Source organism: Fusarium poae, chromosome 1, assembly GCF_019609905.1.
Source record: "Fusarium poae strain DAOMC 252244 chromosome 1, whole genome shotgun sequence".
Classification (NCBI taxonomy): domain Eukaryota; kingdom Fungi; phylum Ascomycota; class Sordariomycetes; order Hypocreales; family Nectriaceae; genus Fusarium; species Fusarium poae.
In genome coordinates this window covers 3680361-3691368 of record NC_058399.1, presented here as the reverse complement: position 1 = coordinate 3691368, position 11008 = coordinate 3680361, and the positions used below count along the sequence as shown (strand labels likewise).

The 11008-nt window shown below is 48.8% G+C and overlaps 7 protein-coding genes across 7 annotated transcripts; 4 read left to right on the top strand and 3 right to left on the bottom strand.

Annotated features, from left to right (window-relative positions):
* Positions 1 to 296: 296 nt before the first annotated feature.
* Positions 297 to 1566, top strand: FPOAC1_001213 (uncharacterized protein; the record flags this gene model as incomplete). The annotated part of the gene is made up of 2 exons (XM_044845818.1): positions 297 to 1146; positions 1229 to 1566. The coding sequence occupies 2 exons, from the start codon at positions 297 to 299 to the stop codon at positions 1564 to 1566; spliced, it is 1188 nt and encodes a 395-aa protein (XP_044711734.1).
* A 903-nt stretch (positions 1567 to 2469) lies between these two features.
* FPOAC1_001212 (uncharacterized protein) lies at positions 2470 to 4319 on the top strand (the record flags this gene model as incomplete). Its single annotated transcript, XM_044845817.1, has 3 exons — positions 2470 to 3259; positions 3314 to 3646; positions 3697 to 4319. The coding sequence occupies 3 exons, from the start codon at positions 2470 to 2472 to the stop codon at positions 4317 to 4319; spliced, it is 1746 nt and encodes a 581-aa protein (XP_044711733.1).
* Positions 4320 to 5075: 756 nt separating this feature from the next.
* On the bottom strand, positions 5076 to 5663 carry FPOAC1_001211 (uncharacterized protein; the record flags this gene model as incomplete). The annotated part of the gene is made up of 3 exons (XM_044845816.1): positions 5076 to 5197; positions 5258 to 5385; positions 5440 to 5663. The coding sequence occupies 3 exons, from the start codon at positions 5661 to 5663 to the stop codon at positions 5076 to 5078; spliced, it is 474 nt and encodes a 157-aa protein (XP_044711732.1).
* A 35-nt stretch (positions 5664 to 5698) lies between these two features.
* Positions 5699 to 6924, top strand: FPOAC1_001210 (uncharacterized protein; the record flags this gene model as incomplete). Its single annotated transcript, XM_044845815.1, has 3 exons — positions 5699 to 5709; positions 6397 to 6519; positions 6597 to 6924. The coding sequence occupies 3 exons, from the start codon at positions 5699 to 5701 to the stop codon at positions 6922 to 6924; spliced, it is 462 nt and encodes a 153-aa protein (XP_044711731.1).
* A 140-nt stretch (positions 6925 to 7064) lies between these two features.
* On the bottom strand, positions 7065 to 7984 carry FPOAC1_001209 (uncharacterized protein; the record flags this gene model as incomplete). The annotated part of the gene is made up of 2 exons (XM_044845814.1): positions 7065 to 7640; positions 7694 to 7984. 2 exons carry the CDS (start codon positions 7982 to 7984, stop codon positions 7065 to 7067), a joined length of 867 nt encoding a protein of 288 aa, XP_044711730.1.
* A 451-nt stretch (positions 7985 to 8435) lies between these two features.
* Positions 8436 to 9616, top strand: FPOAC1_001208 (uncharacterized protein; the record flags this gene model as incomplete). The annotated part of the gene is made up of 3 exons (XM_044845813.1): positions 8436 to 8631; positions 8682 to 8961; positions 9010 to 9616. The coding sequence occupies 3 exons, from the start codon at positions 8436 to 8438 to the stop codon at positions 9614 to 9616; spliced, it is 1083 nt and encodes a 360-aa protein (XP_044711729.1).
* Positions 9617 to 9862: 246 nt separating this feature from the next.
* On the bottom strand, positions 9863 to 10703 carry TMA22 (Translation machinery-associated protein 22; the record flags this gene model as incomplete). The annotated part of the gene is made up of 5 exons (XM_044845812.1): positions 9863 to 10060; positions 10122 to 10339; positions 10403 to 10490; positions 10554 to 10573; positions 10643 to 10703. 5 exons carry the CDS (start codon positions 10701 to 10703, stop codon positions 9863 to 9865), a joined length of 585 nt encoding a protein of 194 aa, XP_044711728.1.
* Between the last annotated feature and the right edge of the window lie 305 nt (positions 10704 to 11008).

Here is an 11008-nt window from a genome sequence, read left to right as displayed (position 1 = left end):
CTTCATCTTTTTCCCCTCCTCTTTTTCTCGAATCTCGTTTACTTGCCTTCTTGCGTAAATCAGAGATAACACTGTCCGCCCTCACAAGGGGGCAGATTGACATTATCCGAGTTGCTGAAACACTTTTCCTCAGATTCACGGTCGATGCGATAATATATCAAACGCGGCTTCACTCGACGACGACAAACGTATTCTAACTTCCAAAGCAAACCAATACCAGCAAGGCAAGCCAAACCCAGTATATTCTTACCTGGATTGACAGTCTCTGTCCCCCATTTCTGTATCGCTTGTCCACTATGACCAAAATTCTACGAGTTGACGACAAGGAAGAATGTGGCGCTGACAAACAATACTACAAATGTAGTTACTTTAATTTCAAATACACCGGTTGTTGCTCTCACGATCCATGCATCAAGCCTCACGGCTGTCACGACGACCACGTCACCTCGGAACCCAGCTCATGGTTAACCAGCGACATGTCTGATACCGAGACCACTACACACGAGAGAACCGTTACTGGAGATGGCAATATGGGGATTTCTGTTTCCTGGCTCTTTACTACAGATGTTCCTGATACCGAAACCACTCTGGAGACTCGAAGAAGATCAAGTGTCTCCATCACCATGTCCGAAGACGAGGAGCCATCTTCACTTGCTAGCCGCACAGTATCTCCCACGACTATGACCGACTCAGGCACTACTCGCACAGTTTCAAACCCTCATCGCGTCACAGTCACCAACAAAAAAACCATCTACACCAGTCTGGGACCTTCGACACCCAGCGGCTTCATAACCTCGGTGACCTCAGCCGGTACGGATCAATTACCTTTCCCTACTGGATCCTTTGAGAGCGCATCTGTCTCTTTTCCTACTGAGACAGGTACCCCGAGTGCTCATCTCGGGGAGGACAGTAGTAAGAATGGATCGCCTTCAGTCGGGCTTGTTGTTGGGGCTGCCATCGGCGGTATCGCTTTCCTAGGCCTTGTCGTCGGTGCAGTGATTTACATACGCCGTCGGAGGGCCAAGAACATCGAGTTCCCCAACACTCCCTACTACCTGGAAGAAAAGGGGGAGAAGAGCTATCTTAGCAGGATATTGTCACGCAAGAGCACTCGCAGGAGCCAGGACCCCTTTGCACCATTTGGAGGTATGTTACCAGTTTCATCATCGGACTCGTCATCGGACGTCGAAGAATCGCTACCGAAACGAATGCTAAACCTACTCTGCAGGCCGTATCGACAGAGTAGACAACCACCTCCAGCCCCCCAGTGGCACTTTTGAGATGGATGGCACTGACAATGTTGTGCATGAGCTTCCTGCCGTCACTTATGACGACGGTAACGAAAAGGAGTCTCACCCAGGAAGTCATGCGGCAGCCAACTCGACCACTGGACACACTGCTGTTTCTGGATATTCCGCTCAGACTGCATATCCCACAGCTACTGGGAGCTGCATAGACCCTCGTGCCAACCTCAACGCAACCTTGGAGGATCGTCAACAACAACAATTTGTCAACCACTGGAATCAATATCGAGCTCTAGGCGAGAATGCGAATCAACGTCAATAAGGATGAAAGGGGTGGTGTAGTTACAGGAGGCATCGGGGGACTGGCTAACTAACTGGCTATGGTTTGACAGGGAGGATGAACACATATTGAGCGACAAGCATTTGATGGCGTTGTGTGGAGAATACTCTCGTTTCCTCCCTTTTGTTTTGTAAGATATGATTCGTTACTTGGAGCTCAATAAAAGATCTATAGGTTGAAACTGTCCGAGAGTAGTATGCAGATCCAAGCTCTGCGCAAGCCTCATTCATCATAAGAGTGGTGTGTATTCTTTTGCTATTGGATTAAACCTAGTAACCACACGGCAGTTCATTCTTACCGTTTGCGGCCCGCTCCTCGGGGCTGAATCGGGTCAGCTTCCGTTCCTGTTGTATCACATAATTACTTGCTTATGCTGAAAGTGGAGAGCCGACTGCCTTACTGTGTACTCAATACTCGGGGCCATTCGATTCGAGCTTGCTACATGCCGAGAATGTTTGTGCTAGGCATTCTCTGCGCTGACACCATGCACTATGCGCCGATTGACCAATCTGTGCTGACGTCCAACACCTTTATGCAGCACTTGTCAGATTGTTATGTAGTTTCACCGCAACTACCTCGTCCTCGACAGGAGCCTATCACGACTCTCAATCCAGCATGATGATCTACCAAAGATGGAGGGCGAGGTGTTATATCAGGCCTATCTGGGACTGCCGACCGAGACACAAAAGCTGTGGCTTCAGCTGAATTCAAATACTGCAGGGAGAATCCCAAGACGGGAGCCTGGCAGAAACCAGGCTGTGCCCCTAGGTGGGCAGCACGAAAATTGGTATAAGATCTGACGATAGACGGTCAATTAACTGCGATGCCTAGCTCTCAGTCCTAAGAGCCCCTTTCTTTACAACTTGTTGAACATCACTTTGCAAAATGCCTTCTGAACCTCAAGTCTCCAAAGCTTTCCTCCCTCTAGAGGATGGCTCTCATCACGAAGCAACAGAAGATGCCCAAGCTGCCCCCAAGCGCATCGTTATCTGTTGTGACGGCACTTGGCAATCCTCTGTGTCAGGTCTCAAGAACATCCCGTCCAACGTGACAAGACTTGCCCGCTCCATTGCCCGCAGCGGCAAGGACAAGGATGGGAAAGTCTGGCAGCAGGTAGTATACTATGATGCAGGCATTGGTAGCGGAGATCTGGGTCAGGCAGAGGCCAACCGACAAGGAGGCACAGGCATTGGCTTTGTAGGCAATGTCATTGAAGCTTACAATTTCCTTGTCCTCAACTACAATCTCGGAGACGAGATCTTCTGCTTTGGCTTCTCGCGTGGGGCGTACACCGCTCGCGCGGTGGCTGGCCTCGTCACTGACATTGGCATTGTCTGTCCCAGGGATCTCCAAGACTTCCCAGACCTGTACGCCCTGTATCAGAAGAACCCCGATGGTTTGCACTTTCGCAAGTCGCAGGCTTATCTAGAATGGGTCAACGGAGTTCCCGCCAAGAAACAGTCCAACGGAGGATCTCAGATTCCGTCTGAATGGGATAGTCCTCCCCATCATGACGCACCCGAGCCCTCACGATTTGTCAAGGTTGTTGGTGTGTTTGACACAGTTGGTAGCCTGGGGATTCCGGACTTGCCCTGGACACGCTTCAACCTAAAGTTTCTGGAAAAGACTATTGGAATCACCGAGCCAGGCTTCCATAACATTCATCTTAGCCCTTGTAAGTTAATGACTGAATCAGAAACTCGGGTCTTCAAAGCTGACATTCACTTAGATGTCCAACATGCCTATCACGCCTTGGCTCTCGATGAACACCGAGGCCCCTTCTCACCCAGTCTTTGGCACTTGCCGACCAACAAAGACCAGGCCCCAAAACCTGCCAAGGATACCAAGCAGCTCTGGTCCGACTGGGAGAAGGTATACAAGACTCCCAATGCCAGTAAGAAAGAGTTACAAGACGCCTGGGGCGCTGTTGTCGACGGCGAGATGTATGAGCAATTGCGCGACAATACGTCTGAGCTGCTGCAAGTCTGGTTTCCGGGTGTTCACATTAACATTGGTGGTGGAAATGACGATCCTCTCACAGACAAGAAGAGCGATTTCGAACGTGAGTCCATAAGCAAACAGTGATTTCTGAACGTTTGCTGATAAAAGTAGAAATTGCACTCATCTCGTTCGGTTGGATGTGCGAGCAAGTCGCCCCCTTTCTTGAATTCGCTGAAGGCGGCAGCTTAGGTGACCTTGGCAAATCGGCAGTCCAAGATCGCTACAACCTCCTCAAGCCTCTCCTGACTAACATCCAAAGCGGGGACGAGAAGGATTATGGTGGTGGTTTACTGACAAGCCGCATCGCAGCCTCACTTGATCGCACTGGCATCAAGAAGGCAGACGTGCGAAAGATCCCAGAAGAGACCATCCGCGGCTGGGCAACAGGCCCCATCATCGATAGTTTCACAGGTGCCATGGTTGCCAGTGGTTCGATTGACAGGACGCCTGGCAACTACAGCAAGGACGACAAGGGCCGCGAGCTTGGTGAAACTCGCGAGATGATTCACCCATGCGTCCAGTACCGCATAAACAAAGTCTCCAGTTACAAACCCAAGGCTCTACGTGGGTTTGAGAGAACTGCTGAAGGCAAAGGGGGGTATGTGTGGAAGAAGGGCAATGTTCGGATTCCTGAGTTTGTGATCAAGACTGAAGATGCGTTTACGAGATATGTTGCTGAGCAGGATCGCTATGCGACTGAATTTATCAAGTCGATCGATAATGTTTCGGTCTGAGGATAGTTTGTAGCTAGTTGATTCAACAACGTTGTGTATTTCGATCGACAATCGAGTTTCAAATGAGTGTTCATTATACGCCCATGATGCTGAATTCATCCACGCTATTTCCTTATCGTCGCCCTCGAAAAAGGAAGATTTATACGGAGTAACCTGGAAACTCTCTATATGATGCGTGTTATTCGCACCAATATAGGCTGTCCTAGTCTCTTGGATATTGCCTAGTTTGTGTCGTGTATTCCTGTCGAGTCCTCCTGTTGTGACAATAGCTATTATTAGATGCCTCAGTCCATGTATTTATAGCAAAAATCGTGCGACCTGGACAGTGTATAGATAGATCCTCAACCTAATTCTACTCACCAAAAATGAAACAGATCTAATTATTAATAGTTTGTCATAAAAACATCAGTAGTACAGGAACCAGGAAATATCCGATGGTCCGTCTGACAAGCAAGGAATGATACACATTTTGAGCCATACCTTGATACCTGCATGGACTATGACCATCGTGTAATCCCCAAACAAAATATGCGGTGTCCCCTTTTACCCGCTATGCGCCTCAAATGCAAGAGTTGAAAAAAAGCGCCATCCTTCAAAGTTGCGACTTCGGTTTCCCAGAATTTTCTTTTTGATTCTTCGAACTTGAATAAATATGCGCGCGTCAACCACCGCGAAAAGATACCAATCTGTTGGAGTACGCCACTCGTTTGGTGTTAAGTTTGAACAGAGTCTCGTTATGTAGGTGCAGCGAGCGCTTCATCGAGTCTGGAGCTTAGAAATCTCGTCGAGCAAATCCTGAAGGTCCTGATCCGAGATCTTGTCGGCCAGTGAAGGAATCAGTGTCTTCGCCTCGTCGGCTCCTTCACAACATAGGGAACCTAGGAACAAAGGGTCAGCATTCTTAAGATGAAGCTATCGGGTCGCCATAGCTGCCATACCCAGCTGTGCGCGCTCAAACTTGGCAAGGTTCTTGTGTGCGCTAAGAAGACGCTCAACTGCTTCTACGTTCTCCTTTTGCGTGAATCGCGCAAAGTTGTCGAGGTAGGTGAGAGTCGAGTTCAACATCCTATACGCAGTCAGCCTCTGCATTCACAATCCACAAGTCACAGAGGTTATTTACTCGGTGTTGTTAACGTTTCGGCGGTCATTCTTTCGCTTGGCGTGAAGAGCGTTTAGGACCAGAGCGGCTTCAGAGAGTGTCAGGGTATCGACGTCCTGGAACTCTCCGAGGTCGAGAGTTGCAGCAGCTTGCTCGTTTCCGGGAGTTGGGGGCTTAGGTCGGGAGGTTCGAGCGTGGTGAACCTTCCTGGGTGGCTGCTGGGGAGGTGTTTGTTGATCGTCCATCGCAAAGGAAGTTTTATATTGAGAGTGCGTTAAAGATGGGAGCTTGGTTTGTACCGTGTGTAGTTCGTGTTTTCGTAGCTAACCCGCGGGTGGTTAAGGTGATCGGTATGCGAAAAAGCCTTTGTTTAAAATATAATGGATATGAAAGTTGAAAGACGGGCCTGGAAGAGTCGAGAGATCGGAGGCAGATAATGTACGTATCCCAACTTAATAAATTAGTGGGGCCAGAATAGGTGCTACCTCTGAGTTTAGGCCGGGCAGGTACCTCCCTGGGGTACCTAAGTGAAACCTTCCAGTAGGGGTTGCTAGGTACTTACCTTTTTCGATGGTAGAAGAGTCGCGTGGCGGCCCCCTCCAGCCTCTAGGCGTAGCTTGTCTTGTCAATCAATCCATCAATCGACCCTTATTAAATACACCATCAAGAAGCAACAGGCTTGAGAGCGCTCAAATATCTTTTACAAGCTACAGTCCGCGGTTTCATATAAACAATCGTTCGACCTCGTAAGTGTCTCGTTTCTACACAAAGATGAAGTACTAATTCTGTACTCGCAAGCTCATCTCAACCCTCACCCTTGCTCTCGTTCATGGTCCCTTCTTTGATATAAATGAACGGACGAGGCTCAGGCGCACACAGACGATAAGCTAGGAAACTTATATTAAACAAGATATACGGTACATCATGTAAGAACGCTGCTACTCGAAAGCTTGGAGGGCACATCGTTGATCATCATAGGACCATATTTGCTCTCATCGTCATCAACAAGGCTGGTGGTTTGGTTTACAACAAAAACTTCCACGATGGCCTCAAACAGATCAGCACAAATGAATATTTAGTCCTTGCTGGAACCTTTCACGGGTAATTCTCCCTCAATATCTCTCCAATGTGACTTTGTCGTTCTACGCAGGCACACCAAAGCTCACATCGACATCTAGTGTTCATGCAATCACCTCCCGTCTCAACCCAGTCAACAATATACCAGAAGCAACGCCTCCAGGTAGCAGACCAGAACCACCATCCGGTCTGGAAGTGCTCGAGACAGAAAACTTTCGCATGCAGTGCTTCAACACCATGACAGGCACAAAGTTCCTCCTCTTCACCGACACAACACAGGCAAACGTTGATGTCACTATCCGGAAGATCTACGATCTCTACTCCGATTATGTCATGAAGAACCCTTTTTATTCTCTAGAGATGCCTATTCGCTGCGACATCTTTGACCGGAAACTACTATCATACATCAGGGAGATCAACAACCGATAGGTTGACGTTTTATAGATTACGGAGTAATCAAAGGACGGATGCATGTATCGTAATGGCTGTAATCTTCTTGTCATCTAAAACCCCCTGTCTGTGTCTATTGTACAGTTTCTGCAATGTTGACAAAGCGGAACCATAATCTATTATGAGATGTCCATCTTGTCTCCGTCACCCTTCTTGTCCTTATCTTGGTCCTTGCTGCTTGATCCCTGACCCTCATCTTCCTCCTTGACATCACCGAGAGAGGCTTTCTTGGCGGCCTCCTCCTCTTCGCGAGCAGCCTTCTCCTGCCGGGCCTTCTCTTCCTCCATACTCATGCGTAGGGCAAGAGCAAGCTCGGGCTCCATCGCAGGGTCGAAGCCGAACTCGAATTCATCGTTGCCACCGCCTGCACCTCCAGCTCCGCCAGATCCGCCAGCGTTCTCGCCCAGAAGAATGGGTGAAGAAACAAGTTGGTCACTAAGTAACTTGCTACTGGGAGGAATGACCACCAAGTGACAGCCATCGTTGGTCTTGACCGTATCAATGAACAGTTGCAACTTGTTCTTGGTGCTGTCGTCATCGAGGTCGCCGAACAAAACAAAGTCGACTGAGATATTGGCTTTCTTCATCTTCTTGGCGAGTGTGGTGAGCTCCTTCTCTGATTCCTCGACAGGGGAGCAGACGAAGACTATTATTCGTTGACGTTGGGATCGGTTCTGTCGGTGCTTCAAGGCAAGCTAAGAAACTATCAATACATGCATAGGCTTACCAAGAAGCGTATGCGACTTACAGTAGCCACCTGGATACCTGTCTTCAGATGAGAGGAGCCGCCAATCTTCTTCTTTGTTCGATGCAGGCCCTCGAGGATCTTGCCCTGCTCAGTGGTGAGAGTCACCAACACCTCGGGTCCCTTGCCACCCATGCTCATTAGTCCAACAGATGACTCGGGGTTTCCTTGTGTAATAGACTGGAAGGTGATGTTGACGGCATCTACTTGCGAATCGAATCGAGTTGGTTGGTAGTCGCCATTTCTGCTGCTTTCGCTGTTGTCAACGACAACCATAACCGCCTCGAGAACCATAATGGGCGTTTGTTTTTGTTCTGCAATCAAGAATATTTCTGAGTAAGTAGTTATCGAAAGGCGAGGGAAAAGTACGGGTAGAGATGTACAGGTGTTGGTTGATGTCGAGCTTCGGTTGGAGGTGAGAAGGCTAGAAGCTCCCAGTGTCGTAAGGCAGTTCAGCCTGGCGGAGCACAGCTGTACGGTCCAAAGGTAGAGCTACTTGGTTGCTGCGGAGATATGTGTGCAGCATCGAGTAGTTCTACCTACTGGGTAGCCCCTACCAAATGCTTGCGTCAGGGAAGCTAAGACAGATTACCTAATGCTGAGATCCACACACTTTGTTTACTTCCCGCAGCTCCACCTCTAAACCAACGCGCCTGGGGGTAGACAATTGCAACTTTAGACATTGTGCACTTCTTGATTCTTATCACAAAGTAAACAACTGCAGAGTAAATATACACACAACACAATGGCTCCTACACGACCAAGAACAAGATCTTCGGGCCAAGGCTCCCCTTCCTTTTCCAAGAATGCTGCAGCCGAATTAGTTCCTCTACGATCTGGAAGCCCTACAGCGCACCCACCAAGTCCCATCAAAAAGCGAACAGCCGGTACCATCACGATGCAACAGAAGCAGGCCATGATCGACAACATGCAACTTGAGAGTATGAGAATACCAAACCAGGAAATTTTCACGCGACTAACCGTTCTTCAGTCACCGAACGCGCTCGTCGACTAAGGGCTCAATACAATTATATGGCCACAACTGCGCGCTCACGTATTGAAATGCGACTCAACAGAATCCCCATGTCAATGAGGAACGTCAAAATGGGAGAATTGTTGCAGAAGTATATGGATCAAGAGAGACAACGAACCGCAAGATCAGCGGCCACAAAGAAGCCCCCAACAACAGCACGAATTACAAGCCCAGTAAAACAGGCACAACACAGCGCGCACAACTTCAAGTCTTCGACGCGTATAAACAAGCGCATGAGGTTTGTGCACATTCAGTATTTCGAAGTCAAGTGCTAACAAACTCAAAGTGATGCCATCTCGGGAGATAAGGAGAACGAAATCGAGCACAACGAAAATGCCAAGAAGGTCCGAGGTGTACCAAATGGAGATGTGTCTCAAATCCGACCTGCACTGGTTCTTTCACCAACTTCATCAAACTCGCGAATGACGAACCGACCAGTCTCCCCTATAAAATCTGGCATTGCGCGACCTGCTTCACCAATGAAGAACCCTTCACAATCTCGTTCAGCTGCTGCTGCGAATATGCTCTCCAGCATGGTGGAAAAGGCAAAAGCCTCACGTGCCGGCATAACACGAAAGGTCACCACATCCTCAAACATAAGCACAAATTCCAGTAGTACTGCTGCGGTGAGAAACAAGAAAGGCCCTGCAAACGCAACCTCTCGGCCCCCAGTCTCACGACCAGCCACGCGGACAGGGCGCAGGTCTATCGCCAACAGTGATACAAGCGAGGCCAGCAACGGAACAGTGATAAGAAAGGGGGGCCCAGCAAAGAAAACCTCAGCTTCACGTAAGGGGGGTGCAACAGGATCAGTGCGCAAGACAACAGCAGCGAAGGCCAACACTTCGACTACAAGCACAGGCACAGGGCGCGTGTTGCGGAAACGGGCATAGAATAGACCGTGATGAAAGCACGTGAGACTCGGAAGTTGATTGGTGTATTGGTCATTTTCATCTTGGTACAAAGTATGGCGTTAAAGGACTAGGCGAGTCGTGATGCATGGGAAAGCAAGCTCCAGGTTATTTTACGATATTGTTTCGAAACTGCATGTGCCTATAAAAGAAGAGTGCAAGTTTTCATGAACAAACCCCCTTAGGCTATTTTTTAACAAGAAATGCCTTTTGTATATATCCCCCACTCTATGCGGGAGTAGCCTTCTTCTTCTTCTTGTCCTCGACAAGTTCGATGTGATCCTTGGGTATGTGTTTGTACTTCTCAAGCAGAAACTCCTCTAGCTCAATGCTGACATCACCCTGTACGACAATCTCGTCTCCGCCACCGGGGAGCTTGGTGACTGAAGCTCCCGTAGCAAACTTCTTTCCGAGATCCTTGGCGACCTGCGATGATGTTGAGTATTGTTGTTATTTAACCACGAAACGATGTACGTAGTGGGCTCACCTTCTTCAGCTCCAGATCAAATGCCTCCAATCCTATCACAGCGGTGACAAATTTCTTCTTGTTTCGCTCGATACGCTTGATCGTGATCATGCTCTTAGCCAACATGTCAGCGTGCTTTGCTTCGGCGGCTTCGGCTTTTGCGGTCTTCTTCTGTGCATCTTTCGCGGCTCGTTTCTGGGCTTCTACGGATAGCGATGCGGTAGCGGCTTCAAGGGCCTCTGTAGGTGCGTTGATGGTTATCTCATGCCCATGTTGTTCAACCAACCTCCGCAGTCACGTACCTGCTGACCAGATGCGACTGTACAGCTCTGGCTCATTCTTTTCTAGCCATTCTTGGCATTTCTTGACGGTTCCGCCATACTCGCAGTACTACTTGGACGATCATTTAGTTGGAAAGGTTCTCTCAAAATTGACTCTTAAATAGGTCGTTACCTCTGGGGGCAGAGTGCAGACTATAGCGTGACGCAGTTAGGTTTGTCTCGATTCTCGTTTCGCATCATAGCTTGAGGGAGTGAACCTACCACCACAGTAGGTGACATGACGACTCTGAGGCTCGCCCTCGGGCTGTTCCACGTCGGCCATGAATATTTGAAGTGACTATTGTTTGAATCGATATTGGATAGAACTTGCGGCCAAAAAAGCGTGTCTTGTTTAAATGATACGCGTTGCTTGTGATACCTGTAGATTTGAACCTATGGCGGGGTAAATTTCATGGAGGGGCACTTCACCTAACGAGCCTTGCCAAAGCGTACCTTCCTGACCATACCTAGAGACAAGGCGGTCGGAGCTTCAAGCCTGAGGCAGATTGCACTAACAATTTTAAGCTTCATATTTACCTAGGTCATGGTGGTCAGTGGTCACCCTAGACTTGAATAAAAACACGGCAT